The sequence below is a fragment of the Odontesthes bonariensis genome, chromosome 22, assembly GCF_027942865.1.
Source record: "Odontesthes bonariensis isolate fOdoBon6 chromosome 22, fOdoBon6.hap1, whole genome shotgun sequence".
Taxonomy (NCBI): Eukaryota; Metazoa; Chordata; class Actinopteri; order Atheriniformes; family Atherinopsidae; genus Odontesthes; species Odontesthes bonariensis.
In genome coordinates, this window is record NC_134527.1 from 27,554,359 (window position 1) to 27,577,786 (window position 23,428).

At 40.9% G+C, this 23,428-nt stretch overlaps 1 protein-coding gene and 1 long non-coding RNA gene across 3 annotated transcripts in view; one reads left to right on the plus strand and one right to left on the minus strand.

Annotated features, from left to right (window-relative positions):
* LOC142372332 (uncharacterized) overlaps nucleotides 1-23,428 on the plus strand; it is a 221,801-nt gene that overhangs the window by 175,729 nt on the left and 22,644 nt on the right. The window lies entirely within an intron of this gene.
* The window catches only part of gfra2b (GDNF family receptor alpha 2b), a 219,916-nt gene that overhangs the window by 11,832 nt on the left and 184,656 nt on the right, over nucleotides 1-23,428 (minus strand). For both annotated transcript variants that reach the window (XM_075455193.1, XM_075455192.1), the window contains exon 8: nucleotides 16,724-16,908. In XM_075455193.1, coding sequence (XP_075311308.1) covers nucleotides 16,724-16,908 — 185 coding nt within the window. The remainder of the gene's footprint in view (nucleotides 1-16,723; nucleotides 16,909-23,428) is intronic.

A 23,428-nucleotide genomic window follows, 5' to 3' on the forward strand; every position in this document is an offset into this window, starting at 1 on the left:
ACAGACAAAATGACCAGATATAGCCTGTACAACAGAAAAAGTAACAGTAAACGAAGCCCCATTCTCAGCTCCTACTGAGAAAGGCTTGTCATTTCAGGGCATTTTTTAAGTGAAGTTGTGTGCAGTGTGTAGTAGACAGCTGTCAGAATACTCCGTTTTGAAACGCAGGAAGGAGGGCTGATGGACGAGATGAGATACTCAGAATGGGGCAAAAGAAGATTGAATTCTCACCATCTAACACAACTCAAACTTCAAATGTTATATATAGAGTATTTTACAGTATCACTTTTGCATCAGGCAAAATTTTGTAACCATCTATCCATCTGAGTACGCCAGGAGTTGTTGGTTTACCTACATCACTTTAGTTAAGATCTAGAAGATGGTGTTTGACTTTCCCAGGCTCTTTAGATAAAATTACATCCTGTAAGATACATCTCTACCTTTTTCATACACTGTATTTCACTGTCTTGGCTTTGTTTTGGGTATTGCACCAGTTAAATTGTCAGTTACAGAAGAATAAACAGGCAATGAGGCAGTGTAATAATTTAAGAGATAAGTTCAAACAAACTACTACACAATTTTTTAAGGTTTCAAGTTGTAGGTGGAGAAAATTTGGTGTCCCCATTCTGAGTAGCTCTTAGCTTGACTCACCTCCTCTCTACTTCTCCAAACTTACAGCATTGACCACTTTCTACTGCAGGTAAGTATTTCTCACAACTCCACTTGAAAATCTTTTCAAACTACAGATGTGCCTGTTTTAGTCTTGTATGCTTGTTAAAAGGAACCCTATATGCTCCTCTCCAACTTCATATTTTTACTATGCAACTCCACTACAGTAGCTTAACATGAAATACAGTTCAGAAACATGATTGTTTATCCAACTGTGTGTTGGGAAGCCTCTTATCCTAGCCACATTAGTCATTGTGTGAGTGGATTTTGATGTCAACGCAGCATCAGAACCATTTGGACAAACTGCAGTCTTCATCCTCAACAGTAGAGCACCACTACACCACAGGAAGTACATTATGCACACAGAGGAAATGTTAGCTTCAGGTTCTACATCATCTTCCCTTCCTAAAAGTCTGCTGCCTCCTGATTGGCCAAAATCTGGAAGCCTAAACAGCAGCAGTGCTTGTGGTGGTTTTCTAAAGCAAACTGTATCACAATACCAATTTCTCATGTTTTTTTAACCTCTCAGAACATTTGTAGAAAAGAGGATATCAAGCATAAGATCTTTAAATTATAGGGCTGAAACAATTCCTCGAGTTACTTGAGTAACTTGATTACAAAAAATCCTTTAGGCAAAAACTCTGCCCCGAAGCTTCGTTAAATTCCTATGACGCGAATTATGCTTCCTGCTCAGCGCAGGGATAATTTTTCCGCACAGACCGTTTTTGAGGAAGCACAGCACAAGAGTGTGTTACATTTGGAATTCAGTTAGCACGATGGCGGAGAGCCATAAAACAGTCCGTAAACGGCAGAGAACTAGGGGTGCCACCGCCCGCCCAATGTCTATGTGTCTACTGCAAAGTAAAACTGGCGTACCACAACAACACGTCGTCCATGATTCAACATCTGAACCGAAAGCATCCAATTGTTAACGCTAGTTCACCAAGCGTCGCCGACACAAGGTAATGTATACATTGATATGGAATGTAATTATTTTTTCCCGATTACTCGATTAATCGATGGAATAATCGGCAGATTACTCGATTACAAAAAGATTTGATAACTTGAGCCCTAATATTTTACCTCACAATCTAAAATTTTGGCTTCATTTGTCATGAACATCCCACATTGGTTCATTATATACACCAGTAAATAAGAAAAAATATTCAACTTGAAAAATAAGGGTCCTAAACCTCACTATCACTGACACGCAGAGCTGTAATGATGACAAAGATGAATGCTTATGACTGCTCAAACACACATTCATTTATCTTCCATCAGCCTCTTTGTCAGCGCGTCATTAGCATATCGCCTCCTGTCGTCTGGGTGGGAGAGCCAATCAGATTTTATCACTCAAAGAGATGGAAAAAAACTCTTTCCTTCGATGGGGAAATCATTGAAAGCTGCCTGCACGCTGGATCATTATCATTTCCTCTGAAGTTTATATTTGCAAACCCATGAAAATGCACCCTTGGCTGCAAGCACACTGTTATATGTGATCATTAAAGCATGCAGATGAATCACTATCATATCGACTGCAGTGACCTCCTCTGACACCGGACTCCTCTGTATGCCTGCTTCCTGTTAACTGGCTGCAAAAATGATAGCTTTGAGAAAACGATACATTCCAGAAAATGCACGACAGCAGTCATGAGGTAATGTACAGCAAACACATTCCTCTGGAATTTATCTTATCATCTATCTGTTTCAGTGTTTCTTTGGATCTGCTGTGGGACCAGAGGTTTCATATTTACTGCAAACACTATTTCGAAATGTGTTTGGAAAGTGCTGACAGATAACAGTTTGAATCTGAACCTGCTGGTGAGCTGTAGGGCGAATTCATGTTGTCACAGTGTGTTAAATTGTGTACAGGTGATGTGAAACAGTACCATCTAGCTCAGGGTTTGTCAGTTTACGGATGGTTAGTTTTGTTTCTGAGTCCACACTGCTGCTGCAGAATGTAGGTTTGGATAAATAAGCACTGCAATAAACAAAAAACAAAACATGATAAAACAACATTATCTTTTGGATGCTGGCGTACACAGTCTGGTCTTTGTCTTCTATCAGAAAAACTGCAGCGACTCCAGAGGTTTCTTTTACCCTTCTTTATTGCTTTAGCGTAGCTTGGAACAGTGTACAGTGTATCTGTTGTGGTTTCTTTGCACTCACGCACAACGGACACAAGGTGACGACGTGAATGGTTATGGCAGTAACCGTAACCGTGGAGGTGTGCAGTACTCAACATGTGTGCTTGTAGATTGCTTGTAGATTGCTTGCTGCTGTTCTCTTGTTCCCTCGGGACTACTCGGGTCCTTCCAATGACGTTCGGCTTCTCCCAAGCACGGCAGAGCAGGGAAGTTTGCACAGAAAATATGAAGAATATTTTCTAGGGATGTTTGTCAGCCTTTTTAATTTTGTCTAAAATATTCCTCAAAATATGCTACTAAGCTACCATCATAGTTCAAATAGATTCTTCAGAAATAGATAAGAAGATTTGCTAAATGTGACCCCTGGGTGAGAATTGGGACTTGGTAATCCAGAAAGAGGAGATTTGGAACTTGTCTTAACGTTTTTAAGAAACACCACTCAGCAAAGCTTGGATCTTTTGCCACTTTTACATCATTTACCATGAAAATAACTTTATTTAAATATAAGAAATGAGCCACAAATATTGTAGATGATCCCATTCCAAAACCTCGTCCCTGAGATATTCAAGTTACAGTTTGCATTCACTCCTTTGACCTTAATGTCTCTACCTTAGCCCATCACAGATGTCCTCATAAATGTACACTCCCCACAAAATCATGGCATTCCCGTTTGGACAATACCTGCACGGCCATGGCAGCTGAATGGACAATAACCAAACAAACAAGCAAAACAAATCTGCTGTATTCAGAGTGTGCCACTGGCATCAAAAACCATCTCTGTACTGCAAGGATGTCTGCAGGATGGACTGAAAGGGAAGCTTCATCGACCCTGAGGCATGGCTGAATTTAGACAAGCCAAACAAAGAGCACAGCAGACGCTAATAGCCATGAAAGGACACTGACACCGCCGTGCCACTTCACCTTAACTGAAGCTCCATGTTCTGAACAGCCAAAGCAGAACAGAGCTGAAGTATAAATGAATATGAAAAACATGAAAAACATCCTCCGTTCCAGTGTCCATCTCATCATGTCCACATGATGTGATTTCCACAAACATATCTTCATTCAGCTTCCTGAATCAACAACTGGAGAAATGTAATTCAGTACTCTGAGTCTGACATTGTAATTTATTCAGAAATGGAGCATGAATGCTGGAGGAAGTGCGGTTAAAAAAAAAGTCTGACAGTGTTCAGATTTCCTCAGGTTATGCTTTAGATTTTCCTCCCTGGAAAAAGATTGCTAAAAGAAATAATAAACCTTTTGCTGATTGCTCTCATTGTGTTGTACCTGAGCAGAATATTCAGAGCATTTCATATATGACAGCACTGATGCTGGAGGAAGTGTGGTTGAAAAACAAAAAGGCTGAATCTTCATGTTCCTGGACCTGCCCTGTTTCTCAGGGAAAATTAATCTCTTGTTTGTTCTGGTGTTATTAGAAATCATAGTAAAACCCCAGACTCTCAGCGCCAGATGACTGTGTGTTGAAATTCTTAACATAAATCATCAATCAAAAATATCTGAATGTAACAACTGCATTTCAGATGTCATCTGCTGTAAACTAACTTGAAATATTGCTCAGTGGAAAATATGAATCCATCAGCTGGTTTGAAGGGATTCTTCTGTCTTGTCAGTGAGTATTGGTCATGTTTCTTCTCTAGAAGAAGAAACTGATCAATCATGCAAGTCACAATAACAGATTCACAAAGCTGCTTTTGTCCTCTTTTCATGAGCGTTGAAAAAGTAATGACATCAAGTTTCTGTAAACTATACTGAGAACAATCTGAATTCAATAAATGTTGCTCATGTTTCTCTAGTTTTTCTGCCCCAAAATCTCACAAATATTTCTAAATATCTATACTATGAGCAAATGTCCTGCCCCTAGTGCTGTCCAATATTACGATATATGTAGTGCGATATAAAAATGTCTACCGTACGATATAGCCCTCTATTGTTTATATCGTTGTTTTTAAAAAAAAAAAAGAAAATTACACGTTGTATGAATGAAGGCTAAATGTAACTGCAGCAACGCTACCACTTAGCGGTAGCATTTTTACCACACCCACAAAGACTCCTTTAGTGCAGTGCTAAGGGAGCATGGATGGTTGCCGCGTCTGCTTGCACGAGCGGTGTTGATGACGTCACGAGTCCATGCCGGTAATATATAGTGGCGCAAGTCGTTGCGCCAGTAGTTGCAATCTTCTCCGTCACAGAGGTGGCGCTGCTACGTGAAGGTTGCCACTATTCTACAACCACGAAAGTGGAGAAGAAAACAATGAAGAGCAGGAATACTGTCATTAATGATGCTGCTGCAGTATTCGGATAATTAAAATTTTTTAATTCAGTTAAAAGAGGTGATGGTCTGAAGCCCCCGGCATCACCACTTGGAGTCTCTGCCCTCTTCTTTGCCTTCACGTATCTGTCCGTAGCTTCCTCCACACATTTTTACAGAACTCTACAGAACTTTCCCCAAAGTTCTGCCAATCTCTGTCCACCAGTTTTGGGAGTTTACGTGCTCTCTGCGCTGTTTCACTGCAGTTTCGTACAGCTGCCTGTACAAATGCACCTCCTCACTGAGCCTGGTCTCACATCGGTCCATCCGGTTTTTCGTTGGTGGCGCCGCCAAGTTACAAAAATCGACTGGTGCATGACAACGTGCTGCCCGTCTTTTCAAGGGAAGCGCCATGCCTGATACATCATTTTGACGTCACGGTCCGCCACCGCCGTGACAGACGCGTCAATCATGCTAGCGCCTTAAGAGAGCATGCATGGATACAAACAACAAAATGACAGAGGCAGAGAGCTTGGAGGAGAGTACGATGGAAAATACAATGGAAACAGAACCCAGGGAGGAATTAGTGCCGAAAAGAGGGAACCAGAATTCCATAGTGTCGTTTTAGTTTGGATTTAAAAAGTCAGACAACGGTACTTTGCAAAACATGCCACCAACAAGTCGTTACTAGCGATTCGAACATGTCTAATCTGTTCTATCACTTAAAGACATGACATGAAGAACAGTACAGAGACAGCATGAAGATGCGACAAAACTACTTCAAATCCACAAACGAAGAAAAAAACACACCAAACGAGCCTGAACGAATCGTTGACCAAGCAGTCCCGCAGACACCGCCAAATCACAGACGCCATTCAAAAATTCGGAAATTGCCATTCATTTCATATATATGTATATATCATTTTAAGAAAAAATACTATTTCGGGATATATATCGTTATTGGGATATAAAATGACCTATATCGGGACAGAGGTGTGACCAGAATGGCATGTGTGGGTGGGCAGTTAGCTCATCTGGGGGGGCAGAAAACAATACCTGAAAAAAATCGGTGGAAAACCACTACTACAACTTCAAGCATAATAATAATAACAATAGTAATAATTCAATTCGGTAATGAAAATATGGTCACACTACCATAAATCATGACCGTCAATTTTGTTAACAGTGTGGAATTCTTTTATGAAGTTTTTTTTTGCAAAGAAATGTAGAACTTGTATGATGCATGCAAACGCACCATTACAACGCCATCAGGGTCACAAGAAATGTGTTCACCAAGTAACTGCTAAAGAGAATAAATAAAGCTGAGAGTACCAGAATACTATTACCCTCCAGTCCTGTTGTATACCAGAACTAAAATCTACATCCATTGTCCAGCATAAGAACAAAAGTGTTCAACACTCAGAGGCATGGTTAAGGTAAGAGAGGATGAAACCCAACTACCACTCTATCAAGGCAATTTCAAGACAGTCACATCCATCTGGAATACTTTTAAATTGTTTATAAACTATTCAGAGTAGGCTTATGTCAGATCTCGTTTGTGGCTCAGTGGAATTTTTTTTATTAAGTGGCTACCACTGCATGAAAAGAGGGATTTGTGGATGTATGTGGCCCCTTACATGTCCGCATACGTTAAGCCCCTGCATTTGCGGTGGTAAAAGTGAAAACTTGGCCCAAGTTGTCGCAAATTGACCTGGCAACTGCTCCCCCATGCCCCCCTCCCCTCCCCTACTTAGGAGAGCCTTTAATATGTAAATGCCAGTGATCAGGTCAGGAGCTGCCACAGTCATTTTCAAGTGGGGTGGGGTGAGGTGAGGTGGGGGGTGGGCAGGCCTGTTTCTACACGTTCATCACTATCACCTCCAACTCCAGCCAAGTTTGTTGCTGTGTTGTCTTGAAAAAGAAGAGGTGCACGCTGTCTGCTGGTGACAGGTGATGCATATCTGTTTTTTTTTCTCCCAAACACCTCTTTTGTAATACCGCTTTTTGTGGGCAAAATTCAAGGATTCAAGGATTCAAAGGTTTATTGTCATATGTGCAGTTAGAAACGTGTTTCCCTGAACAATGAAATTCTTTTCTTTGTTGCCCGCACTGGATGTCCAAATGTATAATAATAAAGATAAGATAAAGATAAAATAAGCATGCAACAGCAATATTCTAAAAGGTTTCTTAAATAAAATAGAAATATAGAAATAAAAATATAGAAATCTGGCCTGTATACATAATGTGCAGTAGTGCGCTCAGTGTTTTATTGTATATGGCTTAATTCGGTGTCACAATGGTCACAATATCGCCGAGGTCTTTTCTTTGTCCTTGCAGAGTCCATTTTTGTGTCAAAACAGTGCAAATTGCCAGCTGTGGTCAGACAACATTAAATAGCAAAAGGACGGGAGGTTGTCTCGCGAGTATTCCGTGTAATGACGTGTACGCATATGATTGGTGGAGCTTAACGGCTCGCATAAGCTCTCGTTCAATCACTTATGAGAAACATTGTGTCGTGCAGCGTAAACAAAAAGTTTAAGGAGCAGATCTGGCGGCAGAAAGGCAGACAGAAATCGCTGAGGTCCCGTGCTGTGAAAACTGACCTGGTTTGCAGAATACAATGGCTGGAAGACGACTTGCTTTCAACTCCCCAGCAACTCTCTGCGGGTCTACAGGTTTGTGTGTTTTTTTCTACTTGCACATGACCATTTGATTGTTTAATTTTAGTCTTGTTGACACTGTACAGCACTTGGGACAGTTCTCGCTGATTTTAAATGTGCTGTATATTAAACTTACTTACTCACTTGCTTACAGGCAGATAAAATGAAAGTCCTGTTGAATGCTATGACCGGAATGTCTCGTATGGTGGCCAGCACTGTGGATACGGTCGTGGAGAGGGTTCTGGAGGGAATCGACCAGAGATTCGCTAGGTTGGAGGCAAGATGGCCGTCGAGAACGGACTGGAGTTACATTCCAGAGAAGTTGAAGAGCGCACCCCCAAGAGAAGGCGGATACAGAATCCGAAAATCGCGGTAAGAGTAGGTTATTGACTGTGGCTTTAGGCTAAACTCAACTTAATTGTGTCCATCACGTGAAAACCAGTGTGAGTTGCTTTATTTAAAAAAATGAATTTCGTGTTTTCAATTTATAGGAAGCAGTTCGCCGCCTGCATAACTCACCGTGGCATTATAATCCAGGTCAAGGGTAAGAATAAGTGAATGTTCTCCCAATATCTAGTTGAGTTGGACCACAGATTCTATAATAGGACAGATACGCCACTCACGGTGCATTTCCGGTGTCCAACGAGGTGTCCAACTTTTAAGCACTGGTCATTTTATTCATTCCTCTTGTTTTTTTTTTTTAGCAGCGTGACGGACCTGTGTGCTGTGCTACAGGCGCGTCTTGAAGCCAACCCGAAATACTCACAGTCTCACCACAGAAGAGTGAAAGAGAGTAAGAACATATACGCTGTCAATATGACTTTTGTTACTTTATAGACAAGTTGTCAATATGCTGTGCATGGATAGACTATGTTTTGATTATTTATTGGTTATTCCAACAGCTCCCAGAAGCCAGCTTCTGATCCAGGATGAGGACGTCTGACAACTCCCGCAGACCCTGCAGGGACCGGAGTAATGCGAAGAATGCGGATTCCAAACGGCGGCGTTTAGGCTTATTGTGTATATTGTAGGCTACAGCAGTGTGTGTATATATAGTTTTCAATTCTTTATTATCAATATGGTTCTTATTACAATGTACGCTATGTACATTGTGTGGTGTGGCAATAAAAGCGCTTTAAAAAAAAAAAAAGTTTCCTTTTTCATTCTCAATAGATTCACGTCATTCATGCCTGCATTAGCCTAGTCATAGTGCAGCTTATAAGAATGACGTGAATATATGAAGTACACAAACATCCCAGGAATATTAGTAATCATAATCACAATTATTAATCATAATTGCTGAATGATATGCCCATATAAAGTATCCATATATTAACCTTATTGGCCAATGGGCGGTCAGCTTTACAGGAGCTTTTTTATGTAATCACGTGCCTTTTTCGTCCAATACCAGTGAGGCCAGTGAGAGGTCCAGGCACTCTCACAGCGGGGTGCTAATCGCTGGGCCATTAGCACCCCGCTGTGAGAGCCCGCCGCGAGTCGGGTTCGTTTCCGACGATTTTCTCGCTCAACAAACTTAAAGTTTGTCTGCCTGCAAGCGCCCAGGTGCGTCCGAAAATTAGGCAAATTCGCGGATGTTCACTGCCGTCCACAGTGACACAAATCCCTCTTTTCGTGCAGTGTACATTCTACATAATTTGCCCTGCTAATGTCTATAATGGACTGTGATGGTAAAGAACCTCTCTAATTTAGGCTATTATTTTCCATCCATCAATTTTCTTCCGCTTGACTTAGGTCAAGTCGCAGAGGCAACAGGTCCAGAAGAGAAGCCCAACTCAGGCATTCCTCTTCCCTCGACACTCTCCAGCTCGGGATCTTCTTTGGGGGCTCCTCCCAGATGAACGTGTCATAAAAACCTCCAAAGGAGGGCAGGACACATCTCAATCTAATGGCCGAGGCATCTGAGCTGACTTGTTGCAAATAATTTCTAAAACTTTAAATGTAGAAATTATAGAGATAGAGACTGTTCAGACCTGCAAATACCTGGGGTGGTGCTGGATAATAAACTGGAGCTGTCTGCCAACATAGACGCAGCCGTCTCTTTTTCCTGAGACGGCTCAGGTCCTTCAATGTCTGTAGTGATATGATGTGCGTGTTTTATCACACTATCATTGAGAGTGCACTGTTCTATACTGTTGTCTGCTGGGGGAGTTGCATGACGGACAAAAACTGTAGGCGCCTGGACAAACTGGTAAAAAAGGCCGGTTCTGTTGTAGGTAGAAGGCTGGACCCTCTCAGTGCTGTGGTGGAGCAACGGATGAGGAGGAAATTGTATTCTCTTTTGGAGAATAATAAGTGAGAGGCTCATCTCTGCGCTGCAGGACTGAGAGGTTCAGGAGGTCCTTTGTTCCCACAGCCATAAAGTATTTTAACAGTGACTGCTGAGTTCTTCTCAAATTGATTGATTGATTTTTTTTAAATTAATGAATTAATCATTGTAAATATTTATAATTTTCTTGAGCTACTTGACTAATTTGAATTTCCCCCATTGGGGGATGAATGAAGTATTTTTCTATTCTATTCTATTTAACACTGAGAAAAAGAAAAAGATAAAGATAAAGGCCCAGATGTTGATGGACACTTGTGAAGATCTCAAAATGAAGCCGTGCTGAGGAGAGTGGCCAAAGATTGTCCACCGTTTGTTTCTGATGACGAACTGGGCGGTAGATGTCATATTTCTAGGATCCATTAAAGCAAGATTTGCTGCTTGATGTCTTACGTAACAGCCTAATGCTGCTATTCATATCAAGCATTTACTTAACATTCCATACATGCTCACTGAATCCTAAAAAAGAAAGAGAGAAAAACATCATTTCAGTTGTAGTTGCTTGGAATCTCCTGTGGTTGCGTCAGTACCACAGTGTTAGAAATTTGAAGCTACAGGTCATCAGAACTGATAAAATTCCACTCTGTCTTTGAGAAAAAATCAAATTCTCACAAAGGGAAGAGCTTCAGTCGTGTTCTTACCCAAGGCTTAAAGTGGGAACATCTTTGTTTTTTCAGAAAGTGGAGGACAGGAGGTGATGGCCCCATTGTAATGAGAAGTGAGTCTAAATGGGCTTAAAGAATCTTTGAAGAATAAGGCTACGGCTACACGAAAACAAAACGAGTTTTTTTTTGAAAACGGGTACGAAAATTCTTGCGACCACACGGAAACGCGCTGCTGTCCAGACGAGAACGGATGAAAACGATGAAACGATGCAGTACACACGTCGCTGTGTCACGCCACGCTGTGAGACAATAGAGAAGTGTTAAAATTGGCTCACAGCGTCAACGTGTGACTGACGCAAAAACGTTTTAGCTGTAACAATGGAAACGAAACGAGGCCGTTTTCAAACTTTCCCACTCTGGAACCCGTTTTCAAAAACTATCGTTTTGGGGTAGTGGGAACGCCGGCTCCGTGTGGCCGCGACAGCGAAACGATAAGAAAAAGTATCGTTTACAGTGAAAAACGTTTCCGTGTAGCCGCAGCCTCAGAATACCGCCACTATGTTTCTTGAACTTTAGCACATTGCTGTGAAGTTACTCAGCCTCAGCTCAATCAAACTGAGCTTATCATAAGCCAGCGATATTTGTGAATCGATTCAGAGTAGATTAGCCTCTGAGTAATGCAGCCTGTATCATAACTAACTCAGTCCCTGGCAACATTAAAACATATTAACATACATGAGCCTTGTTTGCCACAATCTGCACTCTGTTCTCTTTCCTGTTTTTCTAATATGGAGGAAAACAAATTAATCTTCAAAAATTGTCTAAAATGTAGGTGTCTAAAAGACATCTGCTTTTTTCTGAAAAAGCACAAACACACTTTGGATATCTAGATCCCAAAAGCTATATAGCCCTGGTTCTTCCAATGTGAAAGGTTTATAAAAAAAAAAATTGTAATACCAGTAGTGCGAAGGCCAGAGGTTTAAGCCTGAAATGTTTCATCTAATTTTCATTTCATAAATAATCTTCAATGAGTTTTCCAGAACTCTGATCAAATCTAATCTTCGTGTCTGACGCACCAGTCGTCGTTCAGCCAGCGTCACTGGTTCTATATGGGGGAAATCACAGGTTTGTGGGATAAATGCAGCTACAACCTCACAAACTCAGATTAAAGCATGCGGGCAGACACATTTCTTAGGTTAATGTAACTTTATAAAGGCACTCGAACAGAGAAAAACTACTTGTTTGCCCCTGACTGGGATCAAGCTGAACTAAGCTAACCACACACTAACTTCCCGTTCCCGTGGATCACTGTTCATGTCATGTTTTGTCATCAAAGGTCCTGAGTATGTGAGTAATAAATGAATCAGTTCAGTAAATGTCTCGGTGTTGAGCCATTTTATAATTCCTGCTTTTAATGTCTTACATAATGGAAAGCAGTTTAAACTGGCCTTTCACCCACAGCCTCGCGACTCATCTCTTCATAACATACGAGTTTCCATTTTCGCAGGGAGCAGGCAGCAGGCAGCAGGCAGCAGGCAGCATGACAGTAATGTGTGTGAAGGTGAGGGAGAGTGAAGCGAACAAATCTGTTCTGCTCAAACCTCCGCTGTTGTGTCTGGATATGTTTTCTCATTTCATAACCACTGCAACACTTCCCCTGTCTCTGATTAATTACTGTACATGACGCAATCAATGACTCTCATTCTATTTAAAGCTTCGAAACTGAACAAGTAAAGCTGTGCTTTTTTAGTATATTTTATATTTTAACCTGTAATTTCTTAGTTTGAACCATTGTCTACAGACACAAGTCCAAAGGACAATTTTCAGTGTCTTCTTCTTTGCATTTAGAAAATAGAAACAAATGCAGAATCTGATGCAGCAACACAGTCAGTAAACGTTGTTCTGAAGTCAAAGAAAGACTTTGTTGAAAAGTTTATAGAATCTACAGTAACAGCATTCTGGAAGATTCTCCAACCAGTAGCAGGTGAGGGTGTCAGGATTGGGTATAAAAGGAGCATCCGCCAAAGGTTTAGTCTTTCCAACAAGGATGGGTCGTGGCTCACCACTTTGTGCCAAACTCCATCAGAGAATCATCAGTAAGTTTTAAGCTCTTTATGTGTTCGCAATTTGTTTGTCTTGTAGAGATAACTTTCATATCAGCCCGCGCCATTTACCAGGCCGTCTCCAAGGTTACCGAATGATGCACGAGAGGTGCCGTTATCGTTTTCTCGAGATAACGAGATAAATAACTCGTTATCTCGAGAAAACGAAATGCTTGTCACACCAGCGGGATCGGATTTGCTTTGTGCATTTTCTCAAGCAGAATTGTTACACAAACGCTCCACATTCCATTTTTGATTCATAGGCTACTTTATTCAGTTTTCAATGAAAGGGGGGTAAAAATGGGTACACCTTTGCCAGAAATACATAAACACATATAAACAGGGGCGGACTGGGGAGAAAAAGTGGCCTCGAAAATCATCGGTAAATTAACTCGTTATCTCGAGAAAATGATCATTGTTTTCTCGAGATAATGACATAATTATCTTGTTATCTCGAGAAAACCATCAGAAAAATGTTTATACGTACCACGTCCGCTCTGGGCTTCCGTACTTCACTGATGATGTATTTTATCAACGTTTTTCTTTTTTGGGGCGGCAGAGAGACATTTATTACCGTTTTAAATCGTAGACGGTACCCCTGCATGCTAGCAGGGGACAGCTACCTTGTCCTCCTTTATACTTAAGTATGCCAGTGGTCCAGCTTACCTTCAGATCTACATCCTTCAACAGGACATGATATTACTGTCTGTTCCCAGGATCTACTCCTGTTGTCCCAAACAGCCCATCTGTAGAAGATGTGATTCAGTCTGTCTGTTCTCTCTGGTGTCAGATGGAAAATGGCTGAATGGCAAAGCTGAGCTGAATAAATTATTTTAAAGAAGCTTTAAATGACTTGGAGGGAAATATGTGTCCGTAGATGCTTTGACTGATGAGCCGGGATCAATTCTTCTTTTCTGTAGAAGACATAATTTTTCTATATATCTCATGTGAACTGAATACATGTGAAACAAACATCTTTAGCCCTGTTTATTGTGCTTCAAGCCAGAAAACTATTGTAAAATATTAATTAATTGATTCAAATATTAATCTAAAACTTTTTTTCTGATTTAAACCATATTAAATGACAAAATAAATGTTAGTTGTGCAAAAAAAAAAAAACTGATTTAAACCAAACATTTTATTATAAAATGTCATCATGGAAAATGTAAAACAAGCCTTAATAAAGAAGTCCTTTTACTACTATTTATACTGTTGGGTAGATTAATCTGCAACAATGAACTGCATTTGATTCAATTTAAGGGTTTGGACATTGTAGAAATGTGCTGAAGTCCTAATGACGGTTGATCCATGACGGCAGCGACCACCACATCTGCTGACCTCCCTGACAACAACAACAGGGAAATTCATAAATTCATTATCACAGCATGACTTTGCAGCTGTGATTCACAGCTGCAAAGTCATGCTGAAAAAAACTTACTTAATTAGTTAAAGACCAGTCAGCTAATGCCTCACTATGCCAAAAATGTTGTAATTTAATCAATTTACTGGAGAAAATACATCAGAAATACCAAAAATGTATTAAATGTATTATTACTATAGGCCTATATAGTATTTTGGTAATGGTTTAAAACCTAACAATCAAAACAACTTTACACAATGTCACCTGACAATAAAAAGTTAACAGACTTTAGTGAAATTATCACGTTAATTACCTCGCGTTAGCCTCCGTTACCAAGCTTTCAGTTAGGTCCCTAAATCCATTCCATTTTTAACATTAACATTGACATTTCATGCAAACCAAATGTAAAAATAACAATGTCTAAGAGTATACATCTGATAGCTAATGCTTAGAAATGTAAAAAAAAAAACGTTTAAAATGCTGTTATTTCTTACCAGCAAAACTTACCAGAATTGTTCTTGACGAGCAATTGAGATCAACGGAGCTGTGCCCCTTGTTTGGAACTATTGGCATCTCCGTGACCCACGTGACTTTCGCATTCCTTTCTTTCTACAGAAGTCTATGGGAGTGTCTATGAGAGTGCCACTCTCTTTTTACACCACTCTGGACATGACGTGAAAAGACTTTCTTCAAAAATACATTGTATTCTCCTACAAATGAATTACTAATACGGTGATACGAGATATTTTTAGAATAGAATAGAATAGAATAGAACTACTTTATTCATCCCAGCTGGGAAATTATTTTGCATTAGCAGCGTACAGACAGTAAAAATAAGAATAAGAATAAGAATAGAAATAAAATAAAATAAAATAAAATAATAAAATTTAAAGGTGAAACAAGTGAAACAAGTTTTAAACAAATTTGCAAGGGTGCTGGTCCTGAATCCAAATTATTTAGTTGATTATGAGATATCAAAACCCAGAGTCCATCAGCCCTAAAACTGTTTAAGTCCAGTTTGTGTTGAAGTTAAGTTTCTAAGGGGCCTGTAATGTAATGGAGAGAAAAAGTGTTCATGAGGACTGAAAAGAATTTCATAGACAAATTTACAAATTCTGATAAATTTGAGTGAATCACAGTTGAATCAACTCTCACAGTTGTGAACTGAGACCATGTTTCAGGACCATGGACAGCGCTTGAGAGTGTAAGAACAACAACATGTTGTGTTAATGTTTAACTGAACTCTTTTTAGAGACATCAGTGCAGGTGAAAATGCTGGCTGAAATTTCAGACATAGACACACAAGAACACAAACAAAACAAGTTTAGTTATAGCAGTTGTTGTGAAGTTCTTCACCTCTACTTCAACCTTTTCGTCCTTCTTCTCAAATGATCTGTCTTTGTCTGCTTTTAAGAAAAGTGCTTGATAAATACAAGTGCATTTATCATTATACTATACCATACTATGATATACTCATCTTAGATGTCCTCCAGTTTTAGAATGAATGTCTCAACAATGATTGTTTCCTGATAATCTGATATTGAAAAAAAAAGAAGCATTTTTTTCAGCTGGAAATCATGGCATCATCATGGCTACCAAAGTAAAAATGACTTGTTCCTCTATTATCCTGTGTTACTCAGCTGGAAAAACAAAAAGAAGAACTGTCCAGTGCTTCTTAAATGATCAACATTTGAGGAGTGGCTCTAATTCAACATACAACATGAGTGGACTAAACAATCAGAAAATAAGACTTAAATCCTACATGTATGAAGAAGTCATGGGTATCCTAAAGTGGTGGTAAAGTGAGGATGCCTTGGATTTGGAGTTTTTTGCCAAACTAAGAAAAACAAAATTGAGAATCTGAGCCATAATGCACTTTTTGTACTTTCTGAAAACCATCCGACGCAGCAGGTCCTCATGAAGTAAAGATGAGGAAGCCACAGCCCAAAAAAGAGGGGAAAAAAATCACTCTGCTGTGGACAGAAGGATATCTGAGAGTGTTCTAAAAAGAGTTTCATTTGCAGATGTCAAGAAGAGTCAGAAAATCCTCACAGAAGCCTGTTCATCCTTGACACAGAGGGGACTCTGTGTTAATCAAATATCTGGATGAAATGAAAAGGCTCCTCTGATGGTTCTAAGTCTGAGATATATCTGCAAATGAAAAGTCTTTTAATATTCTGCCAATAGACGTTTTGAGGGCTCACCTCGTGACCACAAGCCTCACCATCTATATTTCAGAAGCTCTTTGTCCTGCTGGTGCATTTGCTGCATTTCAGTAAGAAAACTATACCTGAGAAGTGTGTCAGGACATTTTGGACCTGCTGTCATCACAGAGGAGACATCATGCTCTCTACCTGGCCTGGAAAACATGCAGCTGCGTCTAAAGTCCTGGTTCTGACTGTTGGACTTCTATCTGGAGTCTTCAATTGCATGCGGGCAGAATCTTCTTTGTCATGGTCATGTTTCACTGAACTGTGTTTTCTCCTGGTTTGCTGTCATGCAGCTGTCCATGATGCCTGGTGTTCAGGTAAGGACTATAAATGTGGTTTGTAATCATCTGAACTCACCTGCAGGTTGGCACAAGTGGAGAACATGCAAGCGCTGTCCATGGGCTTGATGGCATTCCCGTGAAGCGAAGGAGCAGGTTTAGAGATGATGGGGGGTTTAGCGGGGGGCAGGAAGGTGACCGGCGGCTCGGTTACAGGAGGAGTCCCTCCCTCTGAGCCGTAACCAAACGACAGGATGGCGTTTTCTGACAGAAAAAATGTGAGAGGAGCACAGAAGTCATCATAAATAGATGAAAAAGTAACACCACAAATTATTCCACATCACCGTGACAACTATTGTGACAAACAAATTATTGTTTGCTCACCCGAAGACAGTCACTGCTCTGCATCTTCACTGCTTTTAATCTTAAAAACAGTTATCGGAAATCATTTTCTAGATAGCCGAAGTTTTTGTGAAAAAAACAAACACCCATTTATGGTTTGATAAATAGGTGATGAGTCAGTTTAAAACAAACTGAACGTGTGTTTGTGGCCAAATGATTCTGGTGAATCTCTAATTTTCTCATGAGGAACATTTTTTAAGTCCTCATTAAACATCAAAGTAAAGACATTGGCTGCCTGTTTACACATCTGTAAAAACCAGCCGAGGCACAGTGTGATATCAGATCTAAATTAGTTTAACAGTCTTAATACAACTTCTCAGGCTGCAATAAAAGAAGCTAATTAAACACGGAAGAACTTGTACTTTGGTAGGACTTTGTTCTATTTCTGTATTTGCACATTCAAATACCAAAAAGTCGTCTCCAACACAGTTATTATCACATTTATTTTCTAATATCTGAGATTCAACTGTTAGTGAACAAGTTAACAGTTAGCTTGTCTTTACCTCAGATTCTGAAGAAATAATCTAAGTTAAACGTTTTTTTTAAACTCAACATTACGGCTATAAGAAGACATCATGTAGTTTTTCATTACCCTTTCTGTATAACCTGGTCTTTGAGCCTCTGTTCAGCTCCTTTAAGCCAGTTAACCTCCTCCTGAGGTGGATGGAGGAAAGGTCGAGGGAAGTCTCATGACTCACAATCAGCAGACTCAAGTTTAGGAAAGCAACAGCATTGATTTTCTTGTTTTCATTCACTCAGTGTTTCAGTGTTAACTCACTGACTTACATGCTGATACAGAAATAACCAATTTTACTGTGTTTACCCAGCGAGCTGAATACTGATGCTAAAGATTCTGATAAAACAGCAGAATGTGATGCCGTCCCAATGGGATCACATCACTGAAAAGCTCCATCTGCTCTAATTGGTGGGCCTGATCAGGCACCACCCAAATTCAAAATTCAATAAAAGTCTTTTATTAAGGTTAAGGTGGTTGAGTCACAAACTGTGCAAAACAAAATAAATACCAAAAATATTTCGTGCCTTCTGACACTTTTAAGTTTAAATTTGTTTTTAAAAATGGAGCCAGAATTCCAAATGATTAATTCCACGACTGTTTGGAAGATTTTTGTTTGTTTTTCTGTGATAAATCAATAATTTTCAAAAATAAAACATGCCTTTAAATCCACCAGCAGGTTCAAAGGGTTTAGTAAAAATATCTTGATATTTGTATGGATTGTAATAAAAACACATTGATATTCTCCTGAATCTAAACTGCAGTAACTTTTCACACACTTTGGTTCATCACTAAATTCCTGCAGAGCTACATGACAGTTTCAACTTCAGCTGGACTTTCTTTGCAGAAGCATGTGTGCTCTTAGTTTGTCACAAAATAAAAAAAGTACTTACAGTACCAGGAGATCAAGTTGTGGATAAAAGTGGGTAGAACCCTCTAATATAACACGGTATTTTGGTGCCTCTGTATCACATCATGAGATAAAAATAACACGACAAAGCTTCATCCTTCCCAGAACAGCAGTGATTTGCTAAATGTCTTCCTGAGCCTGGAGCACCTCACAAACCTGCAGCATAAAAAGCAACATGACTTTGGCATCTCCTGCTCACTCTGCACAGCTAACAGGGTTTGAATAATGCATCCCGACCATCCATGCTGACTACTTTGTTTTGGTGCATTTGCTTTTTAGAAATTTTAGTTTATTTGTTCTATTTTGCAAAACATTACACTCAGGAGATCCACTGTTCATGGGCCAAATAAAATATAAAAGGTTAAGAAACAAACAGAAACTGAACAGCTATCGACAGCTTTTTGGAAGCTGGTGGGGCTTTGAATTCAGAAATAAGAATAACAAAAACCAACACAGAGCTGCAACAACAAATAGATGATGTAGGTCCAACTCTTCAGCAAATATGAACCTGTCAAGTCAGGACGCTGGTGTACAGTACGCACTGTGAGCCAATCTGATGTGTTCGGTGAATAATTAATGAGCTCAGCCCTCTAAGGATGCTGCTACTTCAGATCACGTTAAGATAACTAAACGTAATAACTGCACCAGAGCTCGTCTCCCAGCGGCATCTGACATGTACGTGTTGTTAATTAATGTCACTTTTTATAGTCTTGCTGGTAAAGAGGGGCAGATTTTAAGCATGGTAGAAAACTGCTGAGGAACCAATAAAGTAGATCATTTTACTATAAGTGCAAATAAACTCTCAATAACAGAACACAATCAGTTTTTTTAATAACAGACTCATTGAGCTTAAACACGTCAAAGACTGACATCTTAAGTACTTCTGTTTCTCTTCATGATCTTTTGTAAAAAGTAATAAGTTGAAGTAATGGTTTTCTGTATGACATTATCAGTCTCTCACATGGTTGAGGAGGAATCTTGGTCCACTCTTCTTTCCAACGTTGCTTCAGTTCATTGAGGTTTGCAGCATTGGTTTCTGCACAGCTCTCTGAAGGTCCCACCACAGCATTACAGTCAGGTTGAGGTCTGGACTTTGACTAGACCATTGAACACCTTGATTCTTTTCTTTTTCAGACATTCTGTTGTAGATCTGCTGCTGTGTTTGGGATCATTGTCCTGTTGATGAGCCAGTTTCAGCCCAGCTTTAGCTGTCGGACAGATGGCCTCACATTTGACTCTAAAATACTTTGGTATACAGAGGAGTTCATGGTGGACTCATTAGCTGCATTCGTACTGTAGGAACCTTTGGCCGTTTTTTCCGCATTCGCACATACAGGAACTCGGGACCATGACCCTCAGTTCCTATAACCATTTTAGCTCCTTCTCCGAGGCTGGGTCTTTTCTGGGTTCTAGGAACACATCTGATGGAGGTGTTTGGTGGTCGGTAGCTACGCCCTTTGTCATGTTGTCACGGCTGAAATGTTTACTCATACGACACAGACACAACCTGCGCGTGTTTAATAAGTTAAACTGACACGTCGTCTCCTTTGTCTGCTGCGCCCTGCTCTCCTTTCTTCCTTCATGAAATGAAGAAGTATCGCCTGCGCTCGATCCTGACTCTCTTCCAGCCTCGATGTTAGACGCCCGATGTGATCGTCCATGATTAATATCACCATCATGCAGCCCATGAACACGGTGGCCTCCCCGCTGTCCATATTAGCTTCTTTGTGTTGTTTTTTTCTTCTCTCCTTACTTTTCCCGGGTTTTGTTTTGTTGTTGAATGTGGCGCTAAAGTAACACGTTACTGACGCAGACGGTTGCGTCGCATCAGTCTCTGTCAGATCCCGACTCATGTGGGAATGCAAACTGAAACAGTTCCACTGTGGAAGGACAGTTATCAGAACGAAATTCGAGGAGGACCGTTCTTAGAACTGTGTTCTTAGAACTGCTCTGTCCGAATGCGGCTATAGACTGCAAGGTGCCTAGGTCCTGTGGCTGAAGAACAAGCCCAAATCATCAGCCCTCCACCACCGTGCTTGATAGTTGGTATGAGGTGTTTGTGCTGATATGCTGTGTTTGGTTTTCTCCAAACGTGCTGCTGTGCATTATGACCAAACTTCTCCACTTTGGTCTGGTCTGTCCAAAGGACATTGTTCCAGAAGTCTTGTGGTTTGTTCAGATGCAGCTTTGCAAACCTAAGCTGTGCTGCCATGTTCTTTTTAGAGAGAAGGAGCTTCCTCCTGCAACCCTTCCAAACAAGCCATACTTGTTCAGTCTTTTTCTAATTGTACTGTCATGAACTTTAACATTTAACATGCTGAGGCCTGTAGAGTCTGAGATGTAGCTCTTGGGATTTTGACCTTGGGGTGAACTTGCTGGGATGTCCAGTCCTGGGAAGATTGACAGCTGTCCTGAATGTTTTCCACTTGTGAATAATCTTTCTCTCTGTAGAATGATGGACTCCAAATAGTTTGGAAATGGCCTTCAATTCAAATTCAATTCAATTCAAAAATACTTTATTTATCCCAGAGGGAAATTAAATGTTGATGTAGCTCAATTAAATCAAGGAGTTATTATAGATGCTGATGGCTGTGGGCAGGAAAGATTTCCTGTAGCGGTCCGTTTTGCATCCAAACTGAAGAAGCCTTTGACTGAAGAGACTCTGTTTTCCGATAACAGTCTCATGGAGAGGATGTTCAGGGTTGTCCATAATTCTCTTGATTTTATGCAAAATCCTTCTTTGCATTATTGTCTCCAGAGGTTCCACAGTCGTCCCCAGAACAGAACCAGCCTTCTTTATCAGGTTGTTGAGTCTTTTTAGGTCCCTGGTTCTGATGCTGCTGCCCCAACAGATGACGCAAGAGGAAATGACGCTCTCAACAACAGACTTGTAGAAGATCTGCAACATCTTGTTGCAAACCTTGAAGGACCTTAGCTTCTTCAAGAAGTACAGTCTGCTCTGTCCTTTCTTGTAGATTGCTTCACTGTTGTGTCTCCAGTCCAGTCTGTTGTCCAGATGAACACCAAGGTATTTATATTCCTCAACCACCTCCACTTCTTCTCCCATGATGGAAACAGGGTTTGATCTGACCCTGTTTCTCCTGAAATCTACAATCATCTCCTTTGTTTTGTTGACATTCAAGATGAGATGATTGTTCCCACACCATGCCACAAAGCGGTCCACCAGCTCTCTGTACTCAGCTTCTTGTCCATCTCTGATACACCCGACAACTGCAGAGTCATCTGAATATTTCTGTAGATGACACGAGTCTGACTTGTACTGGAAGTCTGAAGTGTACAGAGTGAAAAGGAATGGTGAGAGTACAGTCCCCTGTGGTGCTCCTGTGCTGCTGATCACCTGGTTAGACACACAATTCTTCAGTCTGACAAACTGTGGTCTGTTTGTCAGGTAGTCATTAATCCAGGTGATTGTTGAGGCCTCCACCTGAGTCTTCTGGAGTTTCAGACGAAGCAGATCAGGCTGGATTGTGTTAAATGCACTGGAGAAATCAAAGAACATGATCCTCACAGTGCTGCCTGCTTTGTCCAGATGACAGTGGGTTTGTTGAAGCAGGTGTATGATAGCGTCTTCAACTCCAACTCCATGGCGATAAGCAAACTGCAGGGGGTCCTGATATGTGCTGGTTTGCTTACACAGGTGGGTCAACAGGAGTCTCTCCAGGACCTTCATGATGTGGGATGTCAGGGCAACAGGTCTGTAGTCATTGATGTCTGAAGGGTGAGTTTTCTTTGGTACCGGAACCAGACAGGATGTCTTCCACAACAGTGGTACCTTCTCTTGGGTCAAGCTAAGGCTGAAAAGGTGTTGCAGAATCCCACAGAGCTGCTCCGCACAGGCCTTCAGGACTCGGGGGCTGACACCATCTGGACTTGCAGCCTTGTTCCGGTTCAGTCTCTCCAACTACCTCTTCACCTGACTTCTAGAAACAGAAAAGTGGGAGGGGGAGGCAAAGGGGACAGCAGCATCTCCTGATTGGGTTGAAGACAAACCAGTGGAAGCAGAAGAATCCATGACTGAGGTGGAGGTGGAGATGTTACAGGAAAGCTGTGGGTCAGAGGAGGGTGGGATGTCTCTTTGGCTGGGAACAGGAGGGGAGGATGGTGAGCTTGTTCCTGAACTGAACCTGTTGAAGAATGTGTTCACCTCATTTGCTCTGTCCAGACTTCCATCCATCCGATCCTCCCTCTGTTTGAGGCCTGTGATCTTCTTCATTCCTGACCACACATCTCTGATATTGTTCCTCTGCAGTTTACTCTCAAGCTTCTTTCTATACACCTCCTTGCTCTCTCTGATCTTGACTTTGAGCTGCTTCTGTATACTCCTCAGTAACTCCCTGTCTCGCTCCCTAAAGGCTCCTTTTTTCTTGTTCAATAGTTCCTTTAGCTCACTGGTGATCCAGGGTTTGTTATTAGGGAAGCATCTCACTGTTCTGGTGGGGATGGTGTTGTCCACACAGAAGTTTATATAGTCAGTCACACACTCAGTCATGGCATTAATGTTGTCTCCATGTGGCTTACAAAGAGAAATCCAATCGGTTGCATCAAAACAACCCTGTAAGGCTTCTTCAGCTTCATGTGACCACTTTCTAACAGTCCTTTTTGTGACAGGTAGTCTCTGGACAAGGGGTTTATATGCTGAAACAGAGAAAAACAAGGTTGTGATCTGATTTACCCAGGGGAGGTCTTGATTTGGAAATGTATGAATCCTTGACATTTGTGTAAAACAAATCCAATGTCTTGTTTTCTCTGGTAGAGCAGCTGACAAACTGTTGAAAAGTTGGCAGTGTAACAGAGAGTGAGGCATGATTAAAATCACCAGATATACTGTTTGTCGACTTCGGTTCGGCGTTCAACACCATCGTCCCAGCCATCCTCCGCAACAAACTCACCCAGCTCACTGTGCCCTCCTCCACCTGTCAGTGGATTACAAACTTCCT